This window comes from Ursus americanus, chromosome 30 (genome assembly GCF_024610735.1).
Source record: "Ursus americanus isolate L20-20 chromosome 30, mUrsAme1.1.p, whole genome shotgun sequence".
NCBI lineage: Eukaryota > Metazoa > Chordata > Mammalia > Carnivora > Ursidae > Ursus > Ursus americanus.
Window position 1 is genome coordinate 24,358,003 of NC_142156.1, and position 15,963 is coordinate 24,373,965.

Here is a 15,963-nt window from a genome sequence, read left to right on the forward strand (position 1 = left end):
AGCCTGATGCAGGGCTCGATCTCATGACCTGAGCCAAAATCAAGAGTCAAATGCTTAACTGACTGAGCCTCCCAGATGCTCCTGGCGTGTATCTTCATTTTCTCATATGCTTCTACTCTGACCCCATTGGTCTCTCTAAATTTCCAGCTGTGTCTACATTGACCTGGGAGGTCTGCTCTGACCAGAGAGGTCTCCGAGGTGGGTCTACACTGAACTGGCACATCTCCCTAGCGTCTCCATTGTTGTGGGCTCTCCCTTATTCCCTAGGAGTTTCTGTCTTGACCCGGGATGTCTGGCTTCCCAGGCGTGTGTACTCTGACCTTCGAGGTCTTGCTAAGTCTCCTGTCTTGTCAACCCTGACTTGGGATGGCTCCCTAACTCCCTAGCTGTGCCTGCCTTGACCGTGGGTGTCTCCCGACATCTCCAGGGATGTCGTCCTAATTCTCCATGTGTCAGCCTGCGTCTGTGCTGTCTCCCTGCTTCGTCCGGAGTGTCTACACTAAGCTGGGGTGTCCAATATCTACTTTTGTAGGTGTGCCTCCTAGAGAAGGGAAATTCAGAGAGCTTTACTTGAGACGAATATTCTATTGAGCAAGAAACAAGCATTTTGGGAACAGGTTTACACTGAAAGTGGCTAAGGAACTCCGCTCTAGGCTGTCACACATTCCTGCTCTGTCACCGTAAGTACGTCCGTTTCCATTGTGATTCTCATTACACCAGCTTTCTCGAGTTTAGCTGATGAGCTTGGAGTAGAAAGTCATGCTGACATGAAAAGTGAAGTTCTGTTTAAAATCAGAGTCCGTATTTTTGGGATCGGGACAGTTCTAAGATCGGGTTAAGTGACCACGAGTCCTTGGTCTAGGGCACATCCAAACTGTGGTCTCATTTCATTTTTAAAAAACAACCCCTTCCTTTGATCGTTCTCAGGTGAACTGAGAGCGGTGTTTAGCGTTACTCTTCGTTGTGGGTCTTTGGTGTCTGAAGATCGTGAATCAGAATCTCATTAGGTTCTTCTGATAATTCTTGTTCATGTGGCTTTGTTGTTCAGTTCCCTTGAGATCGTCTGCTTAGTCAGTGTTTCCTGAAAAGCACTGAGGGCTTGAGAAGATATAATACACAGGAATACATTATTATATATGTAATGTATATATAATAATTATTAACATGAGTAACAGGAGGATGATATCAGATGTTTGAAAAATACCCCAAATCCAAGGTGCCCATTTGCCCAAATTTAACCAATTAAAAAGATCAAATCAGTTATGAGATTTTTTTACTTTTATAAGCCAGTCTGCGTTGTTTTTCATAAGGCATAATTGAGTTTCAGTTTCTTCTGAGTTATTTGCATAAGCAAACATGTGCAGCAATGACATATTCTAACCGTAGCTGAAGATACTCTGCAGTAGACTGGATCACTTCTAAGGAGTTGCAAGTGTGTGTTAGACACTCCGGGGGACTCTGGAGAAATATCTTGTAAAGCTTGGCACTCCCGGGCAACTCGGTCAAACTCCCAGGTTAGAACAGATGCACTTTGGGGATTAGACATTCCTCAGTATAGACACACTGGGGAATGAGATATACGAGGTCAGAGGAGACCTCCCTGGTCAAGGTAGACAGATCAGGGGACTAAGGTCCACCTCCCAGGTAGGAGTACTAATCTAAGGGCTTAGAAATTCTAGGTCAGGGTAGACATATCTGGGATGTGGGGAGCATCCTGGGTGTCTCTGAGAATATATGAAGACATCCCATGTGAGTGTGGACATATTGGGGAATAAGAGCTACAACAAGGGTCAGCATAGACACACCTGGGAAATTAGGTAGACGTTCTCTAGTGTAGACAGTCCTGGGTAGAGAGACAGTTCAGATAAGAGTAGTCACACCTGGGGAAGGACATTCCAGGTACATTACCCACAACTGACTATTAAGGAAGCATCCAGGGTTAGGTTATATATGCCGGGGTAAGTAGGGCTAGATCCCCGATCAGAGTAGGTAAAGAATTAGGGAATGAAAGACATAAAAGTTAAGAGAACACACAGCTGGGTAAACAGACTTCTCAGGTTAGTATAGAAATACTTGAGGAATCAAGGTGACATCCTAGGTCATGTATCTTTCTCTTCTCTGGGGAAACAAGTCAGCAGAGACACAACCCAGGACATTAGGGAAAACCCCGGTCAAGAGAGATGCATCTATTTTAGACTAAAGCAGACATCTCCCATCTTAGATAAGAGACCTCTATGAAAAGAGGGAGAGATTCCAGATCGGGCTACACGCAGTAGTCAGTATCAGGGAAGACCCACGTGGGTAACTGGGGAGAGATCCCAAGTCAGGCTGACAATCTGGTGAATTAAACCGTCACCGCGATCAGGACAGACACACCTAGGGATTTAGACATCACAGATCAGAATAGACCTACCTGGAGAAACAGGGAGACCTCTCCGGTCATTGTGGACGCAGCTTTGGTCAAGGCAGATTACCCAGGGGGAAAAAAGAGCCATCACTGAACTAGAGAGACGCACCTTGGTAACTAGGGAGACATTCTAGATACACCTGGGAACGAGAAAGACAGTCCAAGGCAGGCACAGCTGGGGAACCAGGGAGACCTCCCCAGTCCGAGTACACACACTGGCGGTACTAGACGTTCCAGGTCATGGTGGACACACCTGGCATAGCAGGTCGACACAGCAGTCAGGTGTAGACGTCAGGGGAATGAGGGAAACCTCCCAGGTTAGTGTAGCCACACCTGCAGCATTAGAAAGACATGCAGTGTCGAGGGAGACACAGCTGGGAACCTACGGAATCAGGTTAGTGCGGACACGCTTGGGGCCCGAAGACGGCTCAGGTCAGTGCGGACGTAACTGGTGTCCCACTTCTGGTGGACACGTGGGTAAGTAGTAAACAGTCCAGGTTGGTGTAGACACATCTCAGGAATTAGACCCCAAAGGTCCGGATAGACACGCCTGCAGAGTTAGGGAGACGTGCCAAGTGAGGGTACAGATAAGCCCCTGTTTTAATGAGACCTCCCAGGTCAGAATTAGGGAGACAAACCAGGTCATAATAGAAACAACAGGGATTAGAGACTCACTGCTGCCCCTGTGGACACGACTGGGCCGTAAGTGCGTATACCAGTCAGAGAAGGTGCAGTCGCTGTGAAAACTCCTAGACGTAAGGTTCGGGTGGACATGCCTGGAGAATGAGGACGACACCTGAGGTTAGGGTAGGAGCACCTGGGGAGTTAGGGGACTATCCAAGGTCACCGAAGACACGTTTGGTGAATTAGGGATACATCCCAGATCAGAGTCACGATGATGATAAGGTAAGCGTCTCAGGTCAGCGAAGACACTTCTGGTTATTAAAGACATAAGATCAAGGTAGAAACAGCTGGGAATCAAACATTCCTGGTCAATAAAGATAAACCTGGGTGATCGGGGAGACATCCCCCCTTTCAGTGTTAACACACTGGATTAGGGATACATTTCTAAGTACGTATCAGAATACAGACACTTAGAGAACTAGAGAAACACCCCAGGTCGGTGTGTTTCAGAGACCTCAGGGGTCAGGGTATATACTCCTACAGAACGAGGGTCACATCCCAGGTCGGAGTAGACACACCCAGGGAATCAGAGGGGGTCCACATCACAGTAAACACATCTGGGGGTACGTGAAATGTCAAAGGTGTGATTAGGGAGACTTCCAAGTTCATGGTAGACACAACCTAGGGATTAGGAATAACTAACCTGCAATAACACACCTGGGGAAGGCAACATTCCAGGTCAGAAGGAGCAGCTGGGGAAACAGTGACAACCACATCAGTGTGGACTAACCTATGGACTGGGGGACAGGCCGCCTCCGCGCAGGGACACCTGTGGGATTAGACCCTCGGTGCGCGTGGGCATACATGGCAAATTCGTCATCCATGTGCAAGGCAGACCAGCTGGGGAATTAGGACATCCTAGGTCAGTGCAGAAAAACCTGCAAATAAGGTGACATCAAAGGCCACCGTACGCATGCTCGTGGGGTGAGGGAGCTGTCCAAGGTAAGAGTAAACACCACAGGTACTAGACACCACAGGTCAGAGGAGACCTCCTCTCAGTGTAGACACATCTGGGGAAATAGAGACAGCCCAAGTCAGTGTAGAAACACAGGGTCAGTTATGAAGACATCCAAGTTCAGGGTAGACACCTTGGAAATTACAGGGACAAACTAGGGTTCACACACTTGGAGAAACGGTGGGACAAATCATTTTAGAATTGACACACCTGGGAAATTAGGTGGATTTCCAGGTCAGTGTATCCACACTGGATAATCAGATAAATACCCCATAAGTGTAGACAGACATGGAGTTTAGCAGGACAGCCCAAGACAAAGCAAACACTAGGAATTAGAAAAATCCCAGTTTGTACTAGACATAGCTTTGGTGTTCGGGATTTCTCTCATGTCAGTGTAGACACACTTGGGGAATGAGGGAGATATCCTATTTAGGGTGGGAACACCTGTAGAATAAGGGAAACTTCCCAGATCCGGGGAATAAGGGATACACCCCAGTTTAGGGTAGATGCTTGCATTAGGGAGACATCCAGGGTAGGACACACACCTGGTAAGGAGGGAGATAATCCGGGTAAGTGTAAACACACTAGCAATTATGAGGACATCCCAAGTCAGACGAGACACAACTAGGGTACTAGGGAGCTATTCCAGCTCAGTGTAGAGACCTCTGCATATCCCACGAGACCTCCCATGTCAAAGCAGACACACCTGGAGAGCTAGGGGGTCTCAGGTCGGAGGAGATTACGTGAGGGATCAGAGAGACATCGATGTTCAGAGTTCACTCTTCTGGGCGAGTTAGATTCCAGGTCAGGACTAACACAGCTGTGGAACCATGGACACATCCCAGGTCAGAGTGGACATACCTGGAGATTTAGGGGAATATCCTTGATCAGTGTAGACCCACAGGGTCAGTGTAGACCCACCTGGAGACCCGGGACACACCCACTGTCAGAGTATACACACCCTAGGGGATGAGGGAAATACACCAGATCAGGTTGGACACAACTGGGGAACTTTGGAGAAAGCCCAGCTCAGGTACGCTTACGAGAGATCGGAGATACGATCTAGATCGGCGTTGGCACGCTTGGGGAAAAAGAACAATGGACAGAGCTTACATCGGTGTTGTTCAAGTCACCAGATTAGGTCCAAAATGGAGTTGCTAATGTTGACCCCATGTCAGCAAACCGAAACTTGTTTCTATGTTCTGTTCTCCCAGGAAGGGAGGGTCTAGGTCAACCACGCAGCACTTCCCTGCGCAGCACCAGTCACGTGACCTGCCCCAGGACTCCCTGTGCCCCACACAAGAAGAGTACCCATGCTTACCCGTCAGCAAACGCCAGCGTCCCGTCCTGCTCGCCTCTCTGGCCTTGTACAGGTCTTCGGTGCTGCTCTTTATCTGCGAGATTAAATAATGCCAGACTCATGAGGCATAAATACAAGCCAACTAGGTCCATCGACTGACGGGAAAACTGTATCAGCTTTGACGAGAGGGATGGCATCTAAGGAAGACGGCACGTGGCTCTGGGGACAAGAACAAACACAGGCCACGGGTGAGCTCCTCTGGTACGTGAGCTTTGCGCTTGGGCTGCCTGGTCTCGTGGGCTTCCTGGCCCAGTGTTTAGCAGGTCCCCTCGAGCTGGCAGGTGCCTGCATTCGGAGCCTGACGTCCTGCCCCTTGTTAGGCCACAGTCTTGATTTGCGGGGTGCTGCTGGTGTGACCCTCAAGTAGAAGTGACAGATCTCTGTCCAACAGAAACCAAGGAGACGTGGGCCCTGAGGTGCCGAAGAATCAGATGATCCCTCTCCTCGTACCGGGCTCTTCATATGCTTGGAAACCACGGTTCTGGAGGCCGTAACACTCGCAGAAATGGCCACGCCTCACAGGGGGCATCTTACAGGGCTCTGCAGATGTATCTAAGGGTAATTTCTACAGAATTCCAGCAGCCACAGTAGGAACATTTTAACTTAGATAAGCTCATCCATTTACAGGGTGCCTAGAGGGAAAGTGGTCTCAGCCAACAACTCACTATATTAATCTTTCCTTTTCGACAGTTTCTGCTGACCCAGATGGGACCCACGGGGACACCTCACTTGCTCTGGAGCCTCCAGACAGGAGACTGAGGAACCTGGCAGAGCTGGCAAAGAGAGTAAGCTAAAATGTCGTGTTGTCTCTTCCCTTCCAAACCCAGCCTCCTGTGAGTTTGGCTTCGGGTTACCCACTGGTTGTTGGTCCTTGCGCTCCCAGGGGCAGCTGTGGCTTTACTGTTTGTCCTGCTTTGTGTCCTGGGAATCTGGCTCGGCTTTGTGCCTGCCTGCCCGTCCCTGCGTGTGCAGGCAGTCCGAGCGTCAGGGTGGGGGCCCTTGAGAAGACGGCCGGACGGAGGTGTGGGCTGTGCCCCGTTTGTCGCTAACGTCCTACTGACTGTTGCCAGCTCTCAGGGGAGCTGTCTTCACGTTGCCTGTCCCTGGGGACGGTTCCGGATCGCGGGAAGACCGTGTCTTTCGCACCCTCTTCGGAGACGCGCTGTGAGCCCGTGGACAGGTCATGAGAGACTTACTGGTTTTGGCTGAGTGACTTGATAGATACACTTTTGGTTCAAAGGAAAAAGAAGTGCAACACCGCCAGGAATATTTACTATTTGTCTCAGCTAAAACCTGCAAATAAGACATTTGAAAGGACTTTTACAAGGAGCTCCAGGTTAGAAGCTGGCCAAACTGGAAGCCGCGGCAGTCAGACAAGGGGAAGGAATCGGAGGCGTCCGAGTTGGTAAGGAGGAAGTAAACCTTCCACTGCACAGATGGCATGATACTATGTAGAGAAAACCTTAAAGACTCCACGAAAAAACTATTAGAACTGATGAATGAATTCGGTAAGGGTACAGGATACAAAATCCATGGCATTTCTCTATACTAACAAGCAACAGCAAGAGAAATTAAGAAAGAAATCCCAGTTACAATTGTACCAAAGATAATACGCAGGAATAAACTTAAGGAGGTGAAAACGCCGCACTCTGAAAACTAAAGCACGCTGATGAAAGATACTGAACAGAACACAAGGGGACAGACAGTCCGTGCTCAGGGGTGGGAAGACTATTGTTTAAATGTCCATCTTACCCAAAGCAATCTGCAGATTCAGTGCAATCGCTGTCAAAATAACACAATTTTTCACAGAACTAGAGCAAACAATCCTGAAGTTTGTATGGAACCACAGAGGACCCTGACTAGCTGAAACAATCTCGAAAAACAAAGCTGAAGCTATCAGATTTCCAGATTTGAAGTTATACTACAAAGCTGGTGTATAGTGGGGGACTTGCACAAAAATAGGCTTATACACCAATGGGACAGCATAAAGGCCCAGAAATAAACCCACGTTTATATGGTCAATTAATCTTTGTCAAAGGAGGAAAGAATATGCAATAGGAAAAAGCCTCTTCAACAAATGGTGTTGGGGAAACTGGACAGCTGCGTGAGAAAGAATGAGGCTGGGCCACTTTCTGACACCACACACAAAGATAAACTGAAAATGGATGAAAGACCTCAATGTGAGACCTGAAACCATAAAAATCCTAGAAGGGAACACAGGCAGCGATTTCTCCAGGGTCAGCCATAGCAACTTTTTTCTAGGTGTATCTCCTGGGGCAAAGGAAATGAGAGCAAAAACAAATACCAGGACTTCATCAAATAAAAAGCTTCTGCAGCGAAGGAAACTGAAAGGCGGCCTACAGAATGGGAGGTGTTTGCAAGTGACATAATGAAGGGCGAGTATCCAAAATACGTAAAGAACGGATACAACTCAACAACCAAAAGACAAATTCCAATTTAAAAACGCGCAGAAGACAGGAACAGACGTTTCTCCAAAGACGACATCCGGATGGCCAACAGACCATGAAAAGATGCTCAACGTCACTCAGCATCAGGGAAACGGAGATCAAACCACAATGACATAGCACCTCTCACCTGTCCGAACGGCTCACATCATCAAGACAAGAAACAGCAGGTGTTGGTGAGGGTGTGCAGAAAGGGGAGCCCTCGTGCACTGCTGGTGGGAGTGCAAGCTGCTGCAGCCGCTCTGGAAAACTGTGGAGGGCCCTCACAAAGTTGAAAATACAACGACCCTACGATCTAGTAATCACACTACTGGGTATTTACCCCAAAGATACAAACACACTAATTCCCAGGGCTATATGTACCCAGTGTTATAACAGCATTATTTACAAGAGTCACATTATGGCAGCAGCGCTAGTGTCCATCAGGAGAGGAAGGGGTAACGACGTGCTTACGCACACATGGCATATTAGCCATAAAAGGATGAAATCTTGCCATTTACAACACCATGGATGGAGCTGGAGAGTAAGACGCTAAGTGAAATACGGCAGAGAACAACCGATACCATATGATTCCCTCAGACGTGGAATTTAAGAAACAAACGAAAGGACAATAAAGAGGCAAACCAAGACCCAGTCTCTCAACAGAGAACTCACTGACGGTCACCAGGAGGTGGGGGTTAACAGCTGATGCGCAGTGGGAAATGTGTAGAATTGCTGGGTCACTATTTCCACACCGGAAACTAATACGACACTGTATGGTAAGGATACCGGAATTCAAAAAAATTTTTTTAAAAAGCCCAATAGAGGGTCTTAAAAAAAAACAAAGTCCCTAACTAAAATGAAACTGTCCCCAGAGGGAAAGAAAAACATCGTGAAACCTGTGGAAGGATTTACTAAAATATTCAAAAGACACACAGCTCTAAATCCAGAACATAAAAATCTTCTGATTTTCATCCAAGTTGAAAATCTTCCTGATATAAAGAAGCAAACTGAAGATAATACAATTGATGAGTGGGTCAGCCCCTTGATATCATTCATGTTGCAACTCAATTCTCTGAGGAATTAAAAATAACTATCCTTGTTTTATAAGTGGAGTCTTGACAGGCACAGAAACGCAGGTCTAGAGGTAGTTTGAAGCCCACCCACCCTTTTTACCAATCCTGAAACCTCCCCTGTTCATCTCAGAAAGCTTGCAGATATTATCAAAGATCCGGACTTAGGAAACCAAAGTCCTTCATGGAGAAATTTGCATTCTGTGTGATTAGACAGTAAATATTCTATGCCAGAGGAAGGAACTAAGAGCCATCTTTTTGAAATGCAAACTTCAGGCAAATAATTCCTATCAGAATGACAGAAAAGAAAAGAAAGGCTATTTGGAAACTAGGAAATATCTTAAAATCTTCTCCATGATTACTAGTGAAAAAAAGCTTAACTCATCTCAGTAGGTAATCCTGATTTGTTGTGTGTCAGAAACACAGTTGTATTCAACTGTCCTTTTATGAACTAGTGGGTTTTTCATTATTGAACTTGTCTCATGGCTAAAATTCTAAAACCAAATTTAAGCATGTAATTTTACATGTGTCTATGTTTATGTATTCCTGTACACATGCGTGTAATCAATGTATGAAATTTGTCTATTTCTAGATGGTATTGCCAACATTTATTTGTAAAGAGCTCTAAGTGGCTTAAAGAAAAATAAGCACTTATATAACACGTATACTGTCAGAAAGATAGGAACTAACCCAAATGTTTTTCAAATTCACATGCGCTAGGATAGCCCAAACCTCGGGGTGCGTATTTCACATCTGTGTCCTGTGCTAACTCGGAGACCGCAAAACCCCAGTGACCCGGAGGAGAAGCTGCGAACAGCACGAGGTAGACTGTTTCCTCCAGAGACGCTGAATCAAGGAGGCTTCTTTCTATGGGGTATCCACAGGTGAAAGAATGAAAACTGACCCCTGTCTTACAGCACTCACAAAAATTAACTTGAAGTGGATTAAAGACTTAATGTAAGACCTGAAGTCATGAAAGTCCTAGAAAAAAGAATAGGAAAAAAGCTCCTTGACGTGGTCTAGGTGAGGGTTTTATGGACGTCACACCTTAAAGCACTAGCAACAAAATAAAAAAACCTCCTGGGACTACATCAACCCAAAAAGCTTCTGCGTGGCCAAAAAACCATCAACAAAGTGAAAAGAAACCTACGGAATGGGAAAAAATATTTGCAAAGCATACATCTGATGGGGGTTAATCTCCAAAATATATAAAGAATACAACTCCGTAGCAAACAACAAATCGTCCAGTTTTAAGAATGTGCAAAACAACTGACATTTTTCCAAAGAAGATACGCAAATGGCCTATAGCGACATGAAGAATGTTCGACATCGCAAGTCAAAACCAAAAGGAGCTATCCCCTCACGCCTGTTAGAATGGCCGTCACCAAAATGAGAGGAGGGAACAAGTGGTGGCATGGGTGTGGACAAGAGGGAAGGGAGCCTTGGGCACTGTTGGGGGGATTATAAATTGGTACAGCTGCTATGGGACACAGTCAAAAACTAAAACCAGAACTACCCTATGATCCAGCCATCCCACTTCGGAGAATATATCCAAAGGAAAAGAAAATACGCAGAAAGCTACCTGCACCCCCATGTTTATAGCAGTATTTACACTAGTCGAGTCCTGGAGCGAACCTGTGTCCATCGGTGGGTGACTGGGTGTAGAAGTTGTGGTTTACGTTTACGTTGGGATATTACTCAGCCACCAAACACAAGGACCTGTGTGATGGGTGGGCTTGAAGACACTGTGCCGAGTGAGTCAGAGAAAGACAAACACCGCATGATCTCATTCAGATGTGGAATTAAACACCCCAGACTCATAAAAAAGAGACCAGATTTGCGGTTACCAGAGGTGGGGAGACGGCGCCTTGGAGGAAGGGGGTCGAGAAGGACACACCTGCCATTGTAAGATGAAGAAGGACTAGCGCCGTCCCTGCAACAAGAGGACACAGCTGTAACCCTGCTGTGATAACGGGATAGTTGTTATGAGAACAGATCCTAGGAGTTCTCATCTCAAGGAGGAATGTTTCTTTTTGTGGCGTCTGGGTGCAACGGTGGATGGTAGCCGAGCCTGTGCGGTAGTCATTTCACGACGCGTCAGACCATGCTGACCACCTCAAAGCCACAGAGCAACGCACGTCAGTGATTTCTCATTAAAGCCGGAAAAACAAAGTTTCTCTCCATTCTTCCTCGTGTTTTTCCTAATTCTTAATTTTTACATTAGGTGAAGGTCTGTATGATTCTTTTGTCCACCTTTGCCTTGCTCTGTTCTAGAAAGACGATGCCACTGTTCACATCTCTCGGCATCACAGAGGTAACCCTGCTTTCCAGAGAAACGGCCTCCCTCACCCCGGGGGCCATTCCCGTCTCTGGTTAACAAACCCCGGGGGACCTTACCTCCAGACTCTGTACAAAGGAAGGGAGACGACACTACCGGTGAGGTCTCCAGGCCTTTAAGTCTGTTGACCTCCAGGACCATCTCCTTCCCAGCGCAGAGCCGTTCCGACAGCTTCCGCCGCGGGAACACCTCTTCGGGCAGCGCGGGCTGTGCCTCCCCCGAGTACACACGTCTCTGCAGGGGCGGGTCTCTGCCCACGCGCCGGCAGCTCGGTGTCTAGACGGAGGAGGGGAAGCGGTGGTCTGCGCCCTCTGGCCACGCCTCTGCCACAGCGGAGCTGAGGCTTCACGCTGCGCCTCTAACAGGGACGGCCAGCGGCTACGGAGGACTCCGGTTTTGCCTCCTTTGGCGGATCGTTTCTACCGTGGTTGGAAGGCGGTGCCAACACAGCCAGGATCAGCAATCTGGTGCTTCCGCTCGGGAAGTGGCAGCGCTCACGGCCAGGACTGCAGCTGCCCCGCGGACCGCTCCGCCTCCGCTCGCCAGAGCGGTCTTAGGTAACAGGGTGACTGTGACTGTCTCCTCCTGAGCATGACGGTATCTGTGCTGTAGCCGATGCCTCCTGTACTGGGATAAATACTTCAGAAGAAGTCAACACACAACTGCACGAAATAGTTAAGCCACTTGGCTCAACCAGGTTAAACCTAACCTTGGGTCATTCTGTGGCTGCTTTCAGCTGGTTTGGGACATGGGACCTTGGCTTCAGGGTACGCTGTAAGGTTCAGCTGCTTTTCTTTCCACAGTCGTCATCAGTCTTCCCGGTGCACTGCATTCTCTGAAAATCTTCAGTACACGTTCACAACCACTGGCCAGCTGACGCACTCCGAGCAGAGCACCGGAAGAAAGTGGCCATCTATGAGAAAACGAGCCTAGCCTCATGACCTGCAAACACTACAGACCCCAACAGAGGCCACAAAAGCAGTGACCGAAAGTAAAAGTAGTGCCTTAAATCTGGTCACACCTCTCAGTGAGCGGAGTCTGCTCAAAAGGGAGAATTTGTTAAAGTAGCTGGATTAGCTCAAAATAGTCTCTAATATTAATCCCCATTAGCAAACCAAACCTTACCTGTCTCTGCTCCGCTCTCCCAGAAAAGGTCCGGGTGAACCAATCAGCATGTCCCTGCTCAGCACAAGTTACGTGACCTGCTCCACGACTTCCTGTGCCCCATATAAGAAGAGTAACCACGCTTACCCATCAGCAAATGCCCAGCGTCACTTCCTGTTTCTGCTCGCTTGGTCTATAAAATCTCTTGCGTTGTACAGACCTTCAGTGCTCCTTAGCTGCTAGATTAGATGATGCCGGATTTGTGAAATCATTAAATAAAAACAACTAGATCTGTAACTGGTGGGCATTTTTCCTTTAGCAGTATGAGTAAGCCTGAGTTATTAGGGAAACATCCCAGATCAGGAAACACACCCTCAGGATTAGGGAGACATCCAAAATCAGGGTAGATACATACCAGCCATTAGACGTCCCAGGTCAATAAGGAGACGCCTAGTTGCTTAGGAAGACCCACTGGTCAGGGCAGGTGCGTCTGGTAAAACAGAATCCCGCAGAGCAGAGAGTCCTGTGGGGTTAGGGAGACATCTTTATTATAGTACACGGACCTGAAAAATAACGGAGCCCTCCCAGGTCAGGGTAAAACAAACCTGTTGATAAGGGAGCTTTCCAAGGTCAGGGCAGGACACCAAGGGAATTAGGTTTAGATAGCTGGGAATTACGAAGACATCTAACGTCCATGTGGACACACGTGGAGAACTACACAAACGTCTCAGGTTGGAGTAGAGCAGGGAAATTAGACATCACAGGGAAAGGCAGACCTATCTGGCGATTTAGGAGGAAATCCCAGGTAAGGACAGACAGACCTAAGCACTTAGGGAGCCCTCCCAGGTCAAGGAGGACACACGTAGGGAATAAAGAAGATACCCTAAGTCAGATTAGACACAGCTGGGGAATAAGGGAGAGATCCTAGGTCAGTGTAGACACAACTGGGGAATATGAGGTCATTCAATGTCAGAGTAGACAGAAGTGAGCCTTTAAGGAGACATTCCCGGTCAGAGCAGACAACTTGGGGAACTAGGGAGACATCCCTGGTCAGAGATGACACTTCTGGGTAATTAGGGAGACATCCCAGGTCAATATAGACACAACTGGGAATTAAGGAAATAACACTGGCCAAGGTAGACACACCGAGGTAAGTAAGGAATATTCCAGGTATGATTAGACACATCCGATGAATTAAAAATTGCATATCCGAGTTGACATACCAAGGGTACAACTCAGATCAGAATAGACATGCCTTGGATAGTAGAAGTCCCTGACCAGTAGAGACAAACGTGGGAAATTAGACCTCTAACATCAAGGTAGAAAACCTAGGCTAATTAGTGAGACATTCCAGGTCAAACATCTGGGGATCTAGGGAGACATCCTGTATCAGCGTAGAAACAACTGGAGAATTTGAAGTCATCCCAGGTCAGAGGAGACATACCTACTGAATTAAGATGATAGCCTAGTCTGGAGTGGAGGCACCTGGGGAAATGGAAGATATTCAGCACCCTGTAGACACAGCTGAGAATATCCAGACAACCCAGGTCACCGTAGGCAAACCTGTGGAATTAGTGAGACATCCTAGGTCAGAGGATGTTACCTGGGAATTATGGAGGAAACCCAGGAAGTTATGGAGAAAACCTCGACACACCTGGGTAATTAATGAGACACTCCAGCCATAGACACTCAGATTATTAGACATGCTAGGTCAGGATAAACACACATGGAGGCCAGGGAGACACCCCAGGTCAGGGTAGACACACTGGGGAACAAGGGAATCATCGAAGGTCAGTATAAAGTCAAATGGGTAAAAAGGTACATATCCCAGGTCCATTTAGATTCCCTGAGATATTAGGGAGACACCCTATCCAAGTAGACAAAACCTGGGTAATTAGGAAGTCATCTCAAGCCAGGTCAACAGTTGGTAATTAGTTAGATCTCAGGTCAGAGTAGACACACACGGAAATTGGGAGAAACCCAGTGTCATAGTAGACATACCTGGGCAACTAGGAGACCTATCAGGTCAGGGTCAACACACCTTGGCAATTAGGGAGACATCCCATGTTAGAGAGAATACACATTGGTCTGTGTAGACCCTCCTGGGGAATTAAGAGATACCCCGAATCAGGGTATACAGTCTTAGTAATAAGGGAAACATCACAGTTCAGTGTGTACCCATTCAGAGTAGGAAGACAACTTAGGATAGGCTGGTCTCACGTGGACTAGGAGAGAAAATCCCCGGTCAGAGGAGACACATGGGTGACGCAGGGAGACCTCACAGAAGAGAAAATCCTGTGAAACTAGGGAAATGTCCATAGCAGGGTAAAGTCACAATATATACACCAGGGGAACTAGGGAACTGTCCTAGGTCAGAATCCGATAGAAACTCCGTGTCAGTGTAGACAAAGCTAGGGAATTAGGGGCATAGCTCATGTAAACTCTCCTGGGCAAACAGGGAGACATCCCAGGTCACTGCAGATACACCTGAGGAATAAGAGACGTTCCCAGCTCAGGGCAGACAGAACTGGGGAATGAGGAATACGTCTCATGTACTGTTACACTCATCTTGGGGATTAGTTCTAGCTCAGTGTAGATACACTTGGCACATGCAGAGCCATCCCAGATTATGCTCTCCTACCTTGGTAATTAGGAAGACTTCCCAAGTCACTGTACACACATCTGGGGATTACAGAAATATCCCAGGTCAGCGTAGACACATCTAGGAAACAGTGAGACATGCCAGGCCAGTGTAGACCACACGGGGAATAAGGGAGATTCGGTATGCCAGAGTAGCACATGGGGTGGGGTGGGTGGGGAGACATCCATGTTCAGTGTAGATGTATCTGAGAATGAGGGAGACATTCCAGGAATGAGTAGACATACGTGGATATTTAGTGAGACATCCCAAGATTGATCAGACACACCTGGAGAATTAGAGGGCCATCCCGGGTTAGTGTAAACACAGGAATTAGGGAAAATGCCAGTCCAGTGTCAACACTTCGGGGAATCATGGAGACATTTAACATCAGAGCCGACACACCTGGAGAGCTAGGGAGACATCTCAGGTTAGTGAGACACAAGGGAACTGGGAGGACCTCGCCCACGTGCTTTGGGTAATAGGCAGGCAGACCACGAGATAGGCTTTGTAACCGGCAGGCCCCTGTGAACCGGCTCCAGCGCCTCTTGGCCGTGGCCTGGGGACACCTGGAGAATGTGGAGTTGGGCAGACACCCACGGGTAAGATGGCCTTTGTAGAAACCCAGGTTTCCAGAGGAGAAATTTAACACTCTGTTGGGAAAAGATATCTATCTACCATCTATCTGAGTTTGATATATGATCTATGTACACACACACGTTTGGACACACTGCAGTGGTAAAAGGAACTCTGCAAACACCACCCCTCCCCCCAAGGTGGCACAGCTCAAAGACACAGGAGACGGCATCTCTGCTGCAGGGGAAGGGGACAGCGGTGAGCGCCTGACTTCCTCAGCCGGGGATGCTGCTAAAGAAACCCACTTGGCTCTTGCCGGGCGCAGAGTATGAAAGAGGCTCCATGACTAGGGGAAGGAGGTCATCAGGAAAGAGGCAGTAAGAA

At 47.7% G+C, this 15,963-nt stretch overlaps 1 protein-coding gene and 1 long non-coding RNA gene across 7 annotated transcripts in view; one reads left to right on the top strand and one right to left on the bottom strand.

Moving 5' to 3' along the window:
* The window catches only part of LOC148107458 (uncharacterized), a 62,559-nt gene extending 50,019 nt beyond the window's left edge, over positions 1-12,540 (top strand). Inside the window, exons 4-5 of the mRNA XM_087857443.1 lie at positions 6,097-6,191; positions 12,410-12,540. Of these exons, the coding sequence (XP_087713569.1) occupies positions 6,097-6,191; positions 12,410-12,424 (110 nt within the window). The 3' untranslated portion in view covers positions 12,425-12,540. The remainder of the gene's footprint in view (positions 1-6,096; positions 6,192-12,409) is intronic.
* On the bottom strand, positions 674-13,894 carry LOC123803318 (uncharacterized). Of its 6 annotated transcripts, none has more exons than XR_015722348.1 (5): positions 13,810-13,894; positions 12,781-12,888; positions 12,387-12,478; positions 5,368-12,174; positions 674-4,907 (listed from the first exon to the last, which is right to left on the bottom strand). It is a non-coding gene; the product is annotated as an uncharacterized LOC123803318 (long non-coding RNA). The 6 variants fall into 6 exon arrangements; XR_006782843.2 differs by having other exon boundaries at positions 5,368-5,440; positions 11,321-12,478; XR_015722346.1 differs by having other exon boundaries at positions 674-3,183; positions 4,753-4,907; positions 5,368-12,478.
* Between the last annotated feature and the right edge of the window lie 2,069 nt (positions 13,895-15,963).